At 32.8% G+C, this 17,795-nt stretch overlaps 3 protein-coding genes and 1 pseudogene across 3 annotated transcripts; 2 read left to right on the top strand and 2 right to left on the bottom strand.

The window, feature by feature from the left end:
- The first annotated feature begins 417 nt into the window (after positions 1-417).
- LOC103833794 (protein LUTEIN DEFICIENT 5, chloroplastic) lies at positions 418-3,722 on the top strand. The gene is made up of 15 exons (XM_009109855.3): positions 418-808; positions 989-1,205; positions 1,283-1,354; positions 1,435-1,545; positions 1,626-1,817; positions 1,904-2,065; positions 2,125-2,220; positions 2,292-2,393; positions 2,476-2,508; positions 2,583-2,663; positions 2,740-2,822; positions 2,920-3,051; positions 3,106-3,166; positions 3,252-3,317; positions 3,430-3,722. Exons 1-15 carry the CDS (start codon positions 573-575, stop codon positions 3,565-3,567), a joined length of 1,782 nt encoding a protein of 593 aa, XP_009108103.2. The 5' UTR covers positions 418-572; the 3' UTR covers positions 3,568-3,722.
- LOC103833842 lies at positions 3,606-7,423 on the bottom strand (annotated as a pseudogene).
- A 1,030-nt stretch (positions 7,424-8,453) lies between these two features.
- LOC103833793 (acyl-CoA-binding protein) lies at positions 8,454-9,681 on the bottom strand. The gene is made up of 4 exons (XM_009109854.3): positions 9,528-9,681; positions 9,001-9,118; positions 8,852-8,914; positions 8,454-8,708 (listed from the first exon to the last, which is right to left on the bottom strand). Exons 1-4 carry the CDS (start codon positions 9,537-9,539, stop codon positions 8,623-8,625), a joined length of 279 nt encoding a protein of 92 aa, XP_009108102.1. The 5' UTR covers positions 9,540-9,681; the 3' UTR covers positions 8,454-8,622.
- A 611-nt stretch (positions 9,682-10,292) lies between these two features.
- Positions 10,293-16,876, top strand: LOC103833841 (DUF724 domain-containing protein 2-like). The gene is given in 7 exon segments (XM_033278040.1): positions 10,293-10,346; positions 14,552-14,770; positions 14,773-15,045; positions 15,148-15,558; positions 15,643-15,727; positions 15,828-16,513; positions 16,622-16,876. Coding segments are annotated over 6 exon segments (1,710 nt in total). The 3' UTR covers positions 16,496-16,513; positions 16,622-16,876.
- Positions 16,877-17,795: the final 919 nt, after the last annotated feature.

The following is a 17,795-nucleotide window of genomic DNA, read 5'->3' as shown; positions in this document are numbered from 1 at the left end:
ATAGATGAATTCTTAAGTGTCTGGTTAAATATTTGGATAGAATATGAATAAAAAAAAAAGTCACGCCGAACCGGTTCATTGTCGAATAAATATAGGTTCGGGTTGGTTTGTTCATAAACCGGTTCGATCGATATTATAATTTAGGTCAACCAAAGCCCTTAAAAACTAAAAAGATACCCAAGACTTAAAAATAGGAGGCCATTGATTCGAACTCGGCTGAGTAGTTGTAATACTCTTTCAAGTAGTAATGAACTGTTTGGTCCGAAAACAAAAGAAAGTAGGCCATTGACATTGACTAATCTACGATGAGAATGACGTGAAGCATTTTAACATACGCGCAGATTTCGCACGTGTAAAACACGTATGTGTTTAGGAAAAGATTTGTTAACCTTAAGAGTTTGGAGTAACAGAACTACTAAAGAAGAGATAATGAGTACACGTTAGTAAAAGCGACACGTCACTTCTCTCACCATCTTCTTCCTCCTCCTTCCTCTCTCCGCTTCACTTTTCTTCAAAATTTTGAATTGCTTTCATGCTCTGTAACTGAGGCTTCTCCAGCCAAATCCGGTTTCATGGCTATGGCGTTTCCTCTTTCATATACGCCCGTTTCTGTTAAACCAGTAACTCACTCTCGGAGATCGAAACTCGTGGTTTTCTCTTCTTCTTCTAATGGAAGAGATCCCTCACCCTCTGAGGAGAAGTCAGTACCTAATGGAGTGAAAAGCATCGAGAAGCTTCAAGAGGAGAAGCGTCGTGCTGAGTTATCTGCTCGGATTGCTTCTGGAGCCTTCACTGTACGCAAATCCAGGTGAGTTTTCAAATCAACAATCAACATGGATTAGACATTAAAGTATTGATGATAATTCTTATGTTTGTTTGTCTTTTTGTAACAAATGATAATTCTTATGTTGCTTCAGACACAACCATGTGTTCTGTTATATGACATGTGCTTTTGTTTTTTTTTTGTTTTTATTGTTCATTGTGAAAGCTTCCCATCAACAGTAAAGAATGGTTTATCTAAGCTTGGAGTTCCCAGCAATGTTCTGGATTTCATGTTTGATTGGACCGGAGCTAACGAAGATTACCTCAAGGTTCCAGAGGCTAAAGGGTCTATTCAGGCTGTCCGTAACGAAGCTTTCTTCATCCCTCTCTATGAGCTTTTCCTTACTTACGGTGGTATCTTCAGGTTGACCTTTGGTCCAAAGGTGTGTGTTTTGCGCTTTATATTGATTGAGGATAGTTCTGAATCCAATCACTTATGTGTTCTTGGTTTTGTCCGTAGTCGTTCTTGATCGTGTCGGATCCTTCTATTGCTAAGCATATATTAAAGGACAACGCTAAAGCTTACTCCAAGGTGAACAAAACAACACACTAGCTGACATTTAGCAACCCATGGTCTTGTTTCCTTATACGTCTCTACTTGTTAATCTTTAGGGGATTCTAGCTGAAATTCTAGATTTTGTGATGGGGAAAGGACTCATACCTGCTGATGGGGAGATATGGCGTAGGAGAAGGCGTGCCATCGTCCCTGCCTTGCATATGAAGGTAACCCAATTTATGACCAAAAAGGACAGTTGGAGATTGTAGTAGCCATTTGTGTTTTACGTTTTCTCTGTTTGTTTTAGTATGTAGCAGCTATGATCAGTTTGTTTGGAGAAGCTTCAGATAGGCTTTGCCAGAAGCTTGATACAGCTGCATCTACAGGGGAAGATGTAGAGATGGAATCACTCTTCTCTCGCTTGACGCTTGATATTATTGGCAAGGCGGTTTTTAATTACGACTTTGACTCCTTAACCAATGATACCGGTGTGATCGAGGTTCGAACCCCTCCTCTGCTTCCAGATTTGTTACCTTTGGATTAACGATAATGAAAGCTTTTTTTTTGTGTTACTCTTTTGTTTAGGCAGTTTACACTGTTCTAAGAGAAGCTGAAGATAGAAGTGTTTCACCTATTCCTGTTTGGGACATACCAATCTGGAAAGATATTTCCCCACGTCAGAGGAAAGTTGCTACTTCTCTCAAGTTGATCAATGACACCCTCAATGATTTGATCGCAACCTGCAAGGTATAAGTCCAAGAATTTTGTTCATTCTCTCTTGGATTCTCATCCTGTTGTCTTTACAGAGAATGGTAGAGGAAGAGGAGCTTCAGTTTCACGAGGAGTATATGAACGAAAGAGATCCAAGCATCCTTCACTTCCTCTTGGCTTCAGGAGACGATGTAACAATCTATCTGTGTCTTCTTCCAATAGTTTTTATCAGCTTCAATTGATTCTTGGACTTTGTTTTCAGGTATCTAGCAAGCAGCTACGTGATGACTTGATGACAATGCTTATAGCTGGACATGAAACATCAGCTGCGGTTTTAACATGGACCTTTTATCTTCTTACAACGGTAAAGAGTGTGGACATATAACAACAAACAGTTAAATTTGCTCCCAAATAAAAAAATGTATAACTTTTGTTGGTAATTGCAGAATCCCAAAGTAGTGGCCAAACTTCAAGAAGAGGTATGGATACATCTCATTCTCGCATACAAGAACATTCACATGGTCAAAAAAGACATGTTTGGTTCTGTGTGTAGGTTGATTCTGTTATTGGAGATAGATTCCCAACCTTAGAAGATATGAAGAAGCTGAAATACACTACCCGAGTCATGAATGAGGTTAAAAAAAAAAGAAGAAGCAATTTGAATATCTTGTACTTATTTGGTTTAACAATTTACTTTGGTGTTGGTGCAGTCATTGAGATTATATCCACAACCACCAGTACTGATCCGTCGTTCCCTAGAGAACGATAAACTTGGACCGTATCCCATAAAAAGGTCAAACATTATGGTTTTCATTTGTATACGCTTTTGGTAAATAGCATGTGTTTAAGAATGCAACTTCTGAAGATTTGTGTTTGAAAAAAACTGACAGAGGAGAGGATATCTTCATTTCTGTTTGGAATCTACATCGAAGTCCCCTTCATTGGGATGATGCGGAAGAGTTCAATCCAGAGAGATGGCCTCTTGATGGACCAAACCCAAATGAGACAAACCAAAACTTCAGGTACAAATATATCCTTATTTTGCTTACCACTTGAGTTGAACTTTTCTTCTACAGTTACTTGCCGTTTGGTGGAGGACCTCGGAAATGCATAGGCGACATGTTTGCTTCATTTGAGGTAGAGACACAATTTACATCAATCAATACTTATTAGTTATTACATGTTAGCAGATCTTCTTATAGTAACTGGGATATGTTTGTAGAATGTGGTAGCAATCGCAATGCTTATTCGAAGATTTAACTTTCAGACTGCACCAGGAGCTCCTCCGGTATAGTCTTTAATCAAACTCTTCCTTTTTTTGTCTCGATACAACGCAAAGATTTCATAACCTGAACTATAAAGATAAAGGCTTGTTGACATTCGTTTTTGTGGATGGATAGGTAAAAATGACCACAGGAGCTACAATACACACTACAGAAGGACTGAAATTGACTGTAACAAAGAGAACACCACCTCTCTCTGTTCCTATCCTTCCAATGGAAGCTCCTCGAGATGAAGTTTCCTCTGCTCGGTCTTGAGTCTTCTTCATCTTTGCAAAACTGAAGAAATAAACAAGCTCAAACAAGAACAACAACAAATGTTTCTAATTGTTTCTCTGCATTATATTATGCAGACAAGTAGAATGTAAAGAAAATTATTATTCTTTGAAAAAAGATATACAAAGTTTCAAATATTTTCTAGGACATACACACGAAGCTCGGATTTTACATCAATGAATGAAGTGATGATCATATAGAGTTTATACTTCCATCATCAAAGTTGTCTATGATCTAGGAAAGATCTCTGCTCGTGTTTGGTATGTGCAACATCGAGTACTATAAAACAAATCTTTCATCGGTCTGAACCCCTCGGGTTGTTAACGTTCCATGTCTATGGATTCTGGAGGTTAACATCATTCGTTATCTTTCTTTGCCAATGGCACCTCTTTAGTTGCATCTTTCTCTAGCTTCTTCTTGTCAGCCTCGGCCTGTTTTTCATTCTCCTCTCGAGATTTGATGAACGTTTTCATGAAAAGAATCAGAATCTTGGTCACTGCAGATAATCACAATGGAGATGAGTGAGTTGCATTTATCACATAATAGCTTTACCATATCCTCACCGAAGTACTGGCACAAGGAATCTGCATTTCCTCCCTGTAAATTACAAATCAGTATTAGGACTTCGAAGTCCCAAAGGGTGTGTGCAACTAAATAATAGTATAACTCACAGATTCTTTATGTAAGGAAGCAAGCAACCTCACTTCTGCTTCAGCGATATCAAGAAACTCCTTCAACACCTGAAAAAATGAAGTTATCTCATTTAGAACAGCTACCAAGATTTTGTGGATCTTATCATCAGGCTACGATGAATTAACAAATATGAGCAAAAAACTATGAACATCTATTCACATGTAGCTCACCTTCCGGAAACCCAGAGAAATTGCACCATCGTTTTCTGAAGCTACGAGTTCTTGCACAACCTTTTTAAGGCCTTTATCAGCCGCCTGCATTTCTTCAGCCAATGTTTTCAATTCAATCTGCAATTTCAGAACCTAGTAAGGAAAATGCAAGCACTAGCAGAAGGGCGTAGCAAAGCAAGCATGAATAAAAAGGGTACCTTAGGCAGCTTCCAAGTGAACAAGGTCATTAGCAAAATCCAGCAACTCTGGCATTTTTTCACCAACAAGCTAAACAGTAGCAAAGAAAATTTACAAAGTTCATCTTAAGGAAACTAACAGGGTAAACAGTTTTATGCACCTCTAATACAAAAGTGCACTCTGGAATTATTGAGATAAGAGAAATATGTGCATCTACCTTGCATAAGTAATGCATCAAAGTCATTTTGTTATTTCTTGCACGAGTGTCGGATAATTTAAGAAGACTGTCCAGTTTGAAACCCACAGCAGACCCTGGAACACAAAAGGCAATACATTACCGAAAGATGCTACAGAAAAAAAAAACATAAAATTGAAAATGAATAGGAATATATGTAACCTCTTGCAGTTCCCTGATTTAGAGCATTTCCCAGTGTTAAAATTGTTTGCATAATCTGACGCAACTTAGCTGACTCCTTCACCTGTAACATGATAATAATCACTTAATTACCAAGATGGAGGTATATATTTAATATTTTACCAAAAAAAAAAGAAGAAAACGATGGAGGTATATTTCCATGACTTAGAAGATCTCACCCTCCAGTATATACCTCTTTAGTAGCAGCGTTTATTTTATTAAGGCAGCTTTTTAAGTCTTCCGCCTGAAAAGAGTAAAAAGATAACATCAACGAACATGTCTGAAGACAGCAAAGACCAATTGCAGAGAGTATTTGTAGTTAAAATATCTCATACACGTACATAAAGAAGTTCCTGCATATCCTCCGATTCGATCCGCCCCCCGGCTGGGAGGCATTTACCTCATCCCGATCACAAGGAGAGGTTCACGACGATCTTGTTACTGGTTCAATACCATAAAGGGAATAAGTTGAGGCTCCTCTACATCGCAACAATGACCAGTCTAGCAAATAGGGTGGGTAGGCCCAACCACCACACTACACGTATAGACGCGAACCCCCCTCGTTACCGTACGTGCGGGCTATCGCCCTATTCTCTCAATTGCCTTACCCAAAAGGTTCCAACATTTGACCCTTAATTGATTGATTACCTGAGAAGCAAAGGTAATCTTGAAGCCAAACACTCGTAACTTTGCTTCTATACGTGGAACCTTCATTAGTTCCAAGAAAAACTGATACATTTGCAAAGTTAGGAGTCAGAACAAAGGTTATGAACATATAACATCCAATGCTTCAAGAACTGGAACAAACCTATTCACACTTTCCAAGCATTTCTTTGTCACCATTATAATTCTGTAGACAATAAACAGCACGGGTTAGCTTTAGGTATTAAAGAATTGCTGAAAGGAATATATGAACAGGATCTTTCTTTGGTACAATTCTGATCGAGCTTGCTGGTTAATAAAATCAGAGTAGATAAACCTTTCACAAGGAAAAGCAACTAGGGTTTCGAAGCTAAACAGAACATTCTCAAGAGAAGTATGACAAAAAAAAATTAAAATTACCCTCAACAATTCCATTTCTTCCTTCGTCGGACAAAACTTGATGAGATTTTCAACCTGGTCGATGTCCAGAACTGACGAATCTAAGGCTAGAACTGCGCTCTAAGATAAGAAATAGATATGAAATTCTCGGTTAGTATACACGTGAACATGATATAAAAGAGATTCAACTAGGTAAAATGATACACAAAGACATGTTCCAATGCTAAAATAATGAGCGGCGGATATACTGACAGCAAAAACTTACAAGCATATCTGGTAGAGGAATCTTTATTTTCGTAAGCATTATTTCACAGTTATTTGCTCTTCGCAGGTCAACCTGATACAATACAAAAGGAAAAAAAGTTAGTTAGCACTTAGCACTAAAAGAATAAGTACACGTAAGAGCATCTCTAATGTAAAACTCCATTTTTTCCTTAAAAATAGAGTAAAAGTGAAAATGAAGTAAAATTGCTCCAACTCTACTTCATTTCCCACTCCATAATGGAGTGATGAACAAACAAAAAAAAGATTACTCTATTTATGGAGTAAATTTCATTATGGAGTGAAATATGGAGTTGGGTTGGAGCATTCCTTACTCCATATTCACTTTTACTCCATTTTAGAGGAAAAAATGGAGTAGGGATGGAGATGCCCTAAGAGACAAGAATCATAGTCGTTAAATTAGTTATAGTAATACCCATTTAATGGAATAAATGTAACTTGCAAAGCATATCAAGTGTCAAAGCCTTATAGTAACCAAAGAATGGAGTTAACTATCTATTTGATGCCGTCTAAAGTTGTCGGCAATAACAACTTAACAAATCCTACTCATGGCAATATTTTGGAAATTTTACAGAACTGCATTTACATATAACAAATTTTACAGCTGCCTTACCAGTTGAACTTTTTCAGGTTTGCTGATACTCGAACGGTGACCTGTGCTTTTCTTATAAAAATGCAAAAAATCATCTTTTCAGAGGAAGCATATATTATATACTTTTTATTAATTAAATTAAAGTTAGGTAAATACCTGATTTGTTTGTTGTTATATATATGCGGTCTCGTATTATTGTGAAATAAAATATGTTTGGAGAGCAAATGTATAATTTACGTGAATCAAAATGTTAAAACGGAGTTTTATACTCTTACTAATTAATGTTTTTAAATTGATTGCGTTGACAAAAGATGGAATGCGATTGATTATCATGATTATGATGCATGTGGTAACGGACATATACCCTGTAGATAAGATTTACACGCAGATAACCTATGGTCACAATTTTCATTAAGCCGCTTCGTTGAGAGTCTTGAGACCAATATCACAAGAGAGAGCCCAAACCATATCCCCTATATATTATTTGAGAAGCATTACAACATTTTTTTGTAGCCATGTGTCATTACTATAATAATTTTTAGAATTTTTAGTAAAATAGGTTGGTCCATCTAAATATATAATAAACTTTTTATTAAACCATAATAAATACATTATTAATGTGCTTCATTATTTCCTTAAATAAGATTACGGAATTGCCTAATGTGGCTAAAGTATATATGACAATTAATGATTTTGAATAATAAAGATTTGATAAAAATAAGTGTGTATTATAATTATATTTGTTTAATTTTAAGCTATTAAAATAAATTAAACAATCATAGTAACCATATAATAAAAATAAAAAAATTATATATATATATATATATATATATTATATTTTGAATTTTTAAAAACGAGTATAAATTACTAAAAATGTTAAAAGTTTCACATTCAAATTTTGTGATCTATGATTTAAAACTTTTGTTAAGACATGATACAAATAATTAAAAAATAATATAAGTTGAAAGTCTCATTTAATAAGTATCAAAAATAAAAGATATATAAATATATATATCATTTAAAATTAAACTATATGCCATATAAAAATACATAAATATCTTAATTTTGAAATTTACTTTTAACATTTTTTTGATAAAAATTTGAAAAAATATTGACAACTTAATTTTTTAAAATATTATAAATTACTTAAACCATTTATCCCACAGTGAAAATTTTGTTATCACTAATTTAGACTTTTTGCTATAACAGATACAAATGACAAAAAAAAGAGCAAAAAACATCATCTATTAAATATTAATATTAAAATATACCATATATATGTTACTATCATTTAAATTTAATTATATATCTTATCAAATAGAAAATTTTTTTTTTCGATTTATAAAATTTATTTATATGTTCGCACCAATTTAATTATATAAATAGTAGATAATGACTTTTTAATTATTCAATATATATTCATTATTTTATAATATATTATAAACATATAATATATAAAATAATTTATATATATAATGTTCATCCCGCGCAAGGCGCAGATCTTAACCTAGTGACATATTAAAACCAAGACCAAGTTCACAAAGTAAATACAGATTCATAAACGATAGAAACACAAGAAACAAGAAGAACAAGTCTTATGCTAAGTTATTTGAAGCTTAGATATAGGACTACTGCAGACAGAGGATGAATCATTATGTAAATATTCATCAAGTTGAAGCCGCGGCAGCCTCTGCTTCAAGGAGTTGCTTCACCTTAGTGATGTAGTCACTCATGGCTTCGTCAGTCGATTTCCCTGACATCCACAAACAAAACCAAGACAAAATCAAAAACCCCTCTCGAATCATGGGAGAGTACCATTGAACTTCAGACAGGAACAGCAAAAACTACATCAGGTTACAAGGAAATCATTAGCAACTCAAACATGAAATGAATTACCTTCAACAGCCTTCCAAGCATCCCACTTGGCTCTTTCTTTCATGCTGAACATTCCAGGACGACCTTCGAGTCAATCATAACAAAAAAAAAAAGAAAGCTTTATTAAAACAGCAAAAGTTGAACCAAAAAGCAAACCGAAAGATCTTAACTGGTGGTGACAGGCCCGACGGTGGCTTGCTTGTAGAGTCCGTAGAGGATGAGCAAGTCTTCGTTTGAGGGGCTCGTTGTGAGCTTCTTGACATTCTCAGCATGCTCCTCGAAGTCCTCCTGCACAAACCAAGAAGAACAATTTCTAATTACCTAGCTAAAACAGTGACCACCATCAAAACATACTACTACTCCAATTCTCATATCTCAAGGGGATAAAGAGACTTTAAATTGCGTCACTACAAACAAAGATTCAAACCTAAAAAAAGATTCGATTCTTCATGAAGCTATATACGCTTATGAGAACAAAAGATGATGCTTAACTGGAGAAAACAATTTCGCAGCCCAAATCTGTTGAGCAAACAGTTTCACAGCTACACAGAAAAATCGAGGATTCGAGATCACTTAGCAGGTAAGATCGATTACATTCTTTATCTGATATCACATCTGAAATGATACTGTAATTAAACAAACAGTAGATCCCAATATGAAAGCAAAACCTAAATTTGTCCAAACTGATCAATCGTACCTTCAAACCCATGATGATAAGACGTCGGAAGTTTGATATAACAACGGAAAAAGATGGGTGTAATAAGACAGAGAAGACGAGGACTACGCGTGGTGCGGTATATATATTGCCGACACACTCACGCTCTCAAGTATATTTTTAATTTCTAAAAAAATTCTTTAAAATAGTTTTATCACAAAAATAGTAATCGGTAAAAAGAAAATCACCAAAATAAATTTTATTAAAAAGAAAAATATATTTTTATTTTAGGATTAATTAATTTAAACTTAATGTTTAAAGTTAAGTGTTAAGGTTTTGGAATAAGATTTCAAATTTTTAAAAATAAAATATAAATATTAAAAAATTTAAAATAAAAAAAAAAACTATTTTAATTTTTTTTAGTATTATTTTTATGATAAAAACTTAAAAAATAATATATGAAAGAATTTCTCTTCTAACAATTATATTAGTATTTTTAAAGAGAGAAAAAAAAACTTTTACTGTACACGTGGACCCATGAACCTCGCCGATTAGCTTATCCCGATCAACGTGGGCACAAGGCAAACATGTTATGTGTTTTTATTCTCTACGATCATGTTCCTTCTCCATTTAAACGAAATATACCAAGGCATAACTTCTTGAAATTGAGTCCGTGAGAAAATATTAGTTATTATTGAAAATAAGCTTTGTATCTCTATCAATATTCGATCCAGTTTGAAAAATGTCAATTTATTCTTAGGTTCAAAATAAATTTATAAACACGATCCGCTGAGAAAAGATTTAACGATGAAAGAGATGGTTCAAATCCAATCTCATGCTCGAGGGACCACTAACCAAAAAGTATGCTTGAAGAATCAACAAGGTACGAATGATTTAAGTCTAACCAGTATTTGATATCTTGAAACGAAATAAGATGCATTCGCATCGTAGAGAATATGTCACTTCATCTAACATCACTGAATATATTGTTAGAACTATTTTTACAGGTCTTTTGGGTTGAGTAAAAATTGAGTATATGTGAATAGAATATTACAAGCCTATTGGACTAAGTAAAAAATCTAATCTAATGTGAAGTAAATATTATACTTTGTAAGAAAAAATCCATCAGATTTGCAAGTCCATAGATTGAGTAAAATGATAGAAAAACTTTTTATTAAAGTTGATGACTAAGCTAAGTCTATTTGTGACAAATGACTTAAACTACGTAAATTTGGTGACTAATCTAATTTAGTGACTAAACTATGCAACTTAGTGACAAATGACAATTACTAAAGTTCACTTGGTATCTAACCTTGATGATTTAGTAACAAGTGTTAAAAGCTTAAGCAGATTTAATAACACATGTTAAGTTATCTTATGACTAAGTTTTGTGAATCTCCTATAAATAGACATTTTAACTCTCCATTAAGAACACACTCTCATACACTTGAGAACTCACAAATTCATACATAAGCTTCCACGTACAAAAGTTTCATCAATACCTCTAGTTTTTCAAAGTACGTCTCGAGAGTATACCTCGCAGGCTTAAGGTCCAATTGGCATTAGGGCTTTCAAGGCTTTGGGATGAAAAAATCTCTAAACCTTCATTTTCACCAATCAGACTTTAAAAAAATTAACCATCCAAAAATCTCTAAAGTCTTTTGAAGTTTTTTCTCTCTTTTTGTGTTTTCTCTCTAAAACCAACAATACGCGATTTTAAATTTTTTTATATTTTTCTATGGAATTTTTTTTTTTTTTTTCTTTCCTTCATAACTAAATTTTTATTTAAGTTTGTAACAATTTTACTAAAACTTAAAAAATTTCTTGTTCATTTGAGATCCATATTGTACAACTTTTAAAATCATATATATTTAAATTTTTAGTAATAATATAATAACACATTTTAACTATCAATTTTATTTTAATAAAACTTAGACTAAGAGTCAAAGTTTCAACAACCAAATTCTCTACAGCCATATTTGTAAAACCAAAACCTAAAGCGGAAATCGTTACCAATCTAAGCCTTAATCGACTAAAAAAGATCTAGTTTCTCCCCAGAGCTCCTAGAGAGAGATCATAAAGAGATAAACTAATGATCTTAATAATTTATTTTAAATTATACTCAACAACCGCAAATCTATCAAAGGACTCAACCATCTTCGTCAATCTTCAGATGGAAACTATGACAACGGTACATATTTTATGGTATATTAATGTTGTGCATAGGTAATTTCGACGAGAGAAATGAATAGCTGTATAAACTATCATGGAAAAATAATCAATTCAGGTCCAATCAATGTTGGACCATGATTAAGAATTCACTTACTGGATTCATAATTATTTTGAAGACTAAGTATGTAATACATCTACAATAAATCTCTTAATAGATTGCCACATCAACATTGACAAAGCATGCGAAGATTGTCACTAATTTAAGAAGATTAAAAAATTAATTATATTCCTTCTAACAAGATAATCACAAAACAAACACATGCATTTACATTTATTTTTTCTTTTGGAAAATCAACTCTACTTTATGTTTTAAGTTTAACTATATTAATTTTGGTGCAAGTATCAGCTATTTAGGGTCCGACTGGTTCAAATTTAGCGGTTGCAGTTGTGGGTGCGGGAGTTTACGGATGCGTGTGATTGCGGCTTCAAGCGCTATTAAGCGTTTTGTATGACTGGCACAACGTTTGAAAATTGTTGCGTTTGCAGGATATTTGCGACTGTTGATTATAAGATATTACAGCGGTTTAATAATAAATTATCAATATTACATATTATAACATTATAAAAATATAAAAACATACAGTTATATAAAATATAATAATTATCAATATAATATGATCAATAAAAGTATTATGTTTATTTATTAAACTTCTTTAATTAGTTGAAAGTTATAGATTTAATAAAAAATTTTTTGAAGATTTGTATTAAAACTTTTAAAAGAATATTTTATTTCATTTTATATATGTGTATATCTTTATATATGTGTATATTAATATTTTAAAAATTGTAATGAATGGTTAGTTTAAAGATTTTGTAAAACAAATTATGATATTGTTTGTGAATTTTAACTAATATATAAAATATGTATATATTTTTATTTATAATATTTCCATTTTAAAATTTTAATTTTAAAATTTTAAAATAATTTTGAAAATAATTTTATATTTATTTATCCACATGCAACCGCAAACGCTAGTTGGAACCAACTTTTGATTTTAAGAGGTCCGGAGCGGTTCTAAGCGTTTTGAAGCGATTTATAGCGGTTTGTATGATTGTTTCGAAACACTGTCAACTGTTACCAACCGCAAAATCTGCGTTTGCGGATAGTAGCGGAGAAACCACTCAGACCCTTATTCAACTTTTATTGAATCGAGCGGTGAAAACTACATACACTATTGTCAGTAACAACTATCAAATGAATCAAAAAAAATTTTGAATTCATTAGAGAATAAAACATACGAACTCAAAACAAAATACACGAACCTGGCGCACAGTGCTCGAATACCACTAGTATAATATAAATAGTATGTGTATAAGTGAGTCGATTGACCTAAAGTATAAATCTCTCTTGAAAAATCCTACTATGTATTAATTGAAAAGTCACTTAAATGACTTTTGTTTAGGTGTCATTCGTAGGTAAAATTTAGAATTAATTTCCTTAATTTGACTGGTTGTTAGTATTTGTATTTTTATTTATTTAATTAAAATTTTAGAAAGGAAACTAATTCTAGAACTACCTAATATAATCTATATTATCACATAAACAATTAAACATTTAAAATATATAAGAATTAACATAATGTTTTTATAGAACAATTAAATATCATATATTACATTATAAAATTTTGAATATACATATAAATACATATGATATGAAAGAAATAATTATATAATAAATTTTAAACATATTTCTATTAATAGTGGATACAATAAATCATAAATTACAAAAAATAATTAACCTGAACCTAATAATATTTTTTTTACTCAATATACATATATATATATACTAAATATGTGTCTAATGAATGTAAAACAGTCAAATATACAATTTTAAAAATATTCAGTCATTTTTCAGTGACAAATGTTGATAGTATAGTTGAGTTATCATTGTCATAATGATTCAAGTATTTGTATATTTAAAAAAATATATATATATGGTAAGTTTTTTAATATATATATATGAAAATATTTATTGTAATATAAAGTTGAAAAATTGGAACATTATATTAATATGAGACTAGAGCTAATATACTCTATTAATATAATTATTATAGTTTTGATTATAATAAAATTATATGTTAAATAGTTTAAAATAATATTAATCAATGAAAGTTTTATTATAATATAAATTAAAAAAAAAACAGAAACAATATATTAATACAAGACGTTAAGATCTTATTGATATAGTTTTGATTATAATAAAATTGACATGCTTATTTTTTGTAATAGGAAAAAGGAAATGATACATATATAAAACATGAGTGAAGAATAATAAAATTTGTTTGTTGTATTCTTGCTTATTTTATACTTTTAGATACTTAATTTTTTATTTGTTTGCCGAAAAACATGGATCTTACGTATTACTACAACTATTAGTTTCATCTGTTTTTATAACATGAAGTGTAAAAAAGTATTATAAAATAACTTTTTGTTCATTAATCTTTAGGTTTTTTATTCATCATAAATTATGTTATAAGAAGACTTTTAGAAATTTATGTTAAATTTTATAGAATTATCACTATATCTCAATAATCTTTTAAGATTATATCTCAATACCAAGATTTTTTATTTTCAAACTATTTAAAATAAAAAGATTATTTTTAATTACTATGATACTATTCAAAATTATATCCGCGAAATCGCAGCCAACCATATTCCTTTATCAAACGGAGAAAAAAAAATTGTTTATTTACCAACAAAATATTTTCTCTACCAAAAACGACTTAGAAACTGAAGGTAACCTTTGAGGACATTGTTGACAAAAAAAAAAAAAAAAAAAAACCTTTGAGGACATTATTAATCTGTTTTTAATGACATATTAATCTCACTCTTAGTTGTCTCTTCAGTTCCAGAGAAAAGGCGAATCTTTTCTGTTCTCCAGAGTAAAGTCGGAGCAAATGCAACCCATTACAAAAGACACTGAAGTAGAAGTGTCTTACGAGGAGGATGGCGTCAAAGGCGCTTGGTACAGAGCCATTCTTGAAGACAGCCCAACCAAATCACAACGCAAGTTGCTCCGAGTCCGTTACAGGACGCTGCTCAAAGAAGACCTTTCGTCTCACCTGACCTGACCGAAATCGTGGATCATAGCTTAATCCGGCCTGTCCCACCTAAGGATGACGGAGCAGAGGAGTTTGAGGAAGGCTCGGTGGTCGACGCTTATTACAAAGGTGGTTGGTGGAGTGGTCTGGTTGTTAAAAGGAAAGAGGAGGATGGTACATATCTTGTTTATTTCGATTCACCACCAGACATCAATCAGTTCGAGCGAAAGCAGCTAAGGGCTCACCTTGACTGGTCCGGTTCCAAATGGGTCCGACCAGAAAACAAGGTATACGATGCTCTGATTTATTATATAAACGTTGTGGGTTTTTGTGTTGCATGTCAAAGTTTTGAACTTTGGACTTATCCTCTTTGTTATATGTCTTTGAAGGAGCTGGGCAAGTCCGAGTTTAGTTCTGGGACCATGGTTGAGTTGAGATGGTCATCCGCTTGGCGTCCGGCAATGATCATTAAAAAGGTGGAGAATGAGGAGAGATTCATTGTCAAGTACTGTGATGATACGTCCTTCAGATGCAGCAAGAGATCGAGAATCAGTGTCATTGATTCGCGAGAAGTCAGGCCAAGACAACCTCTTTTTTCTGTTGGAGAGTATGAGTTGTTGGATCGTGTTGAGGTGGTTGTTGGTTCTGTATGGTGTGAAGGTGTGGTGAGAGGGATTGTCTTCAAGGGACGGTACATGGTTAGTTTCGGGGAAACAAAGGTGGCCTCTGTGCAAGTCAGTTGCTCTGATGTTAGGCCTCCAATGGAGTGGGAAGATGGGATCTGGCACAAAAGACCAAAGGTAGAGATTTGCTTGTTTTGGTTTTTATCTAATGCAAATATATTTGTCATTGAACTGTCTGTAATGTTCTTTCCATTTTGTCAGACAAAATCCAAATTCTTTGGCAAGTTTTATTGTCGTAAGAGGAAACGAGGACATGTACAACACAAGTCAGACCTCAATGATACTGGTATGTATGTATGTCTTAAAGCTCAATGTTTTTTCATATACTTGTAGATATGCTAAAGAATAGTGTCTTTCTTTTTTTTCATTGTTTTGGATCTGTCTAGTGCGAACCCCTACTTCTAATGTTGAGGACACTCAAGCAACGGACACAATGAGGGTTCTGCCCTTTGCAAATAAGTCACCGTTGTGGAAGATTTATGAAACAATGGAAGTCTTCAAGAAACTGCCACAACGTCCTCATTTTAGCCCGTTGATTGAGTCGACTAGTGAAGATTTCCGTGAAGGGTCTGCGTTAGGGATGATGGCTACCTTTTCTGGATTATTAGAGAAACTGAAAGATATGGAGGCCGACGTGACCGTAAGCGAACTAGATAGCCTCAAAGACACGTTTACCAAGCTAGAGGAGCATGGGTTTGATGTTACAAGGCCTTTATCACGGATCAACAAGCTGTTGGCTCTCAAGGGTAGGCAACTGAAAATATTGGAGGGACGTAGAGGTCTTGACAAAGAGAGGATGGATGAATCTAGCAAAAGGCACAAGGCTGAACTAGAGTTTGGTGAGACCGAGCGCAAGATGGTTGAGGTTAAACGCAAGATTCTCGAGCTGCAAAGGCAAGAAGCGGCTCTGAAAGAGAAGAAGGAAGCAGCGGAAGAACAGAAGGATCAAGCCTGCAGAAAGATATGGAAGGTGGAGTCATGTGCGAGAGATCTTGGTGTAAAGCTTGAAGATGTGGAGTTTGATTTTGAGACAATTGTGTCTGCTCCTTGGTAAGTTAAACAAAAACAAAAGGTATATATGATGAAATCTCTCTCTCTTTCTTGACTCAAAAGATTTGTCTGAGATTGTTGTCCCTTGTGGATTTATGGTTGATCTTAATTTATGTTTTGTTGATTTCAGGTGAAGAAGAGTGAAATGTGTGTCACTGAAGCTGATGTGGTAAAGACTTTTTTTTGTATGTTCACCTGATGTGGTAAAGACTAGCAATGTAAAGGTCTCTTGACAATGTTATTGAAATTGTATTTTGCTTTTTCATTGTCCTAAGTTTTAACTTGGAAAATCTTAATCCCAAGTTTCTAAACACAAGTAGTGTAGTTGCACAGAGGTTATTGGAAGTTTTGGTTGATTTTAAGAATAACAAATTTGTTAAATTTTTAAAGAGTTACCGAAAGTTTTGTATTGTTTTTTTGGTCATCAACATTTGGGTCATCTCCAATCTCACTCTATTTTTTACTCTAAAATTAAGTTTAGAGTAAAAATGCTCCAATAGTATTTTATTTCCCACTCTATAATAGAGGAAAAAATAGGTTTACTCCAAATATAGAGTAACTTATTTATTTTTTGTTCATCACTTTATTTTCTACTATAAAATAAAGTACCATTTGAGCAAACTCAAACTTTATTTTAGAGTGAAAAATATGATAAACCATTGGACTGATTCTGTAAATCAAGTTGGTAACTCTGCATCCATATGAACGACAAAAAACGATTGTTTTCTGACATGCGTGCTAGACTATCCGTCCTCTTATTCTCCGTCCGAAGTACATGAATGATATATGAGTTTATGAAACTTTCTCTCAAAATCTTTATATCTTCCGGATACATTTCAAAAGCTTTGTTAATTTATGAATTTTCTTTACAAAAATAATACTTCAAAAATTTAGAGATATACATATAACACATGATGACTTTGAAAGTTTGAAAACATAATAACACCTAAATCTTGAATAACAATGAACTTTACGAGAAATTACAAATCAGAATTAATAAAGAATTAGATCTTGTTCCGCGCAACCGCGCAGATGTTTGTGTTCAGTTTTATATACATAGATATTTATTTTAGATCATCATTAGTGGTATATACTTTAACGTTAATCATATATTTAAATGATTATATAACTATTTCAAATACTTTAACTTTATAATTTACATGTTATAATTGATAAATTGTTTAAAACTGTCACATATATTTGTCACTTCTTATTATATATTTTTCTTATTGTAGTTGTATTTATTTATTAAACAAATTAATATATCCATGAGAAAACATATTTGAAAATTATTTTGTATTTAA

Source organism: Brassica rapa, chromosome A08 (assembly GCF_000309985.2).
Source record: "Brassica rapa cultivar Chiifu-401-42 chromosome A08, CAAS_Brap_v3.01, whole genome shotgun sequence".
In the NCBI taxonomy this organism is placed as follows: domain Eukaryota; kingdom Viridiplantae; phylum Streptophyta; class Magnoliopsida; order Brassicales; family Brassicaceae; genus Brassica; species Brassica rapa.
This window is presented reverse-complemented; position numbering and strand designations above follow the sequence as displayed.

Excerpts from the sequence above, each read along its gene's own strand:
- LOC103833793 (XM_009109854.3), bottom strand. Across the intron at positions 8,915-9,000 it reads CGTCGGGCCTGTCACCACCA|GTCGTCCTGGAATGTTCAGC; the intron begins GTTAAGATCTTT and ends ATTGACTCGAAG. Across the intron at positions 8,709-8,851 it reads TGCTTGGAAGGCTGTTGAAG|GGAAATCGACTGACGAAGCC; the intron begins GTAATTCATTTC and ends TGTGGATGTCAG.
- LOC103833794 (XM_009109855.3), top strand. The coding sequence starts at position 573 with ATGGCTATGGCGTTTCCTCTTTCATATACGCCCGTTTCTGTTAAACCA. Across the intron at positions 809-988 it reads TTCACTGTACGCAAATCCAG|CTTCCCATCAACAGTAAAGA; the intron begins GTGAGTTTTCAA and ends TCATTGTGAAAG. Across the intron at positions 2,664-2,739 it reads CTACCCGAGTCATGAATGAG|TCATTGAGATTATATCCACA; the intron begins GTTAAAAAAAAA and ends GTGTTGGTGCAG.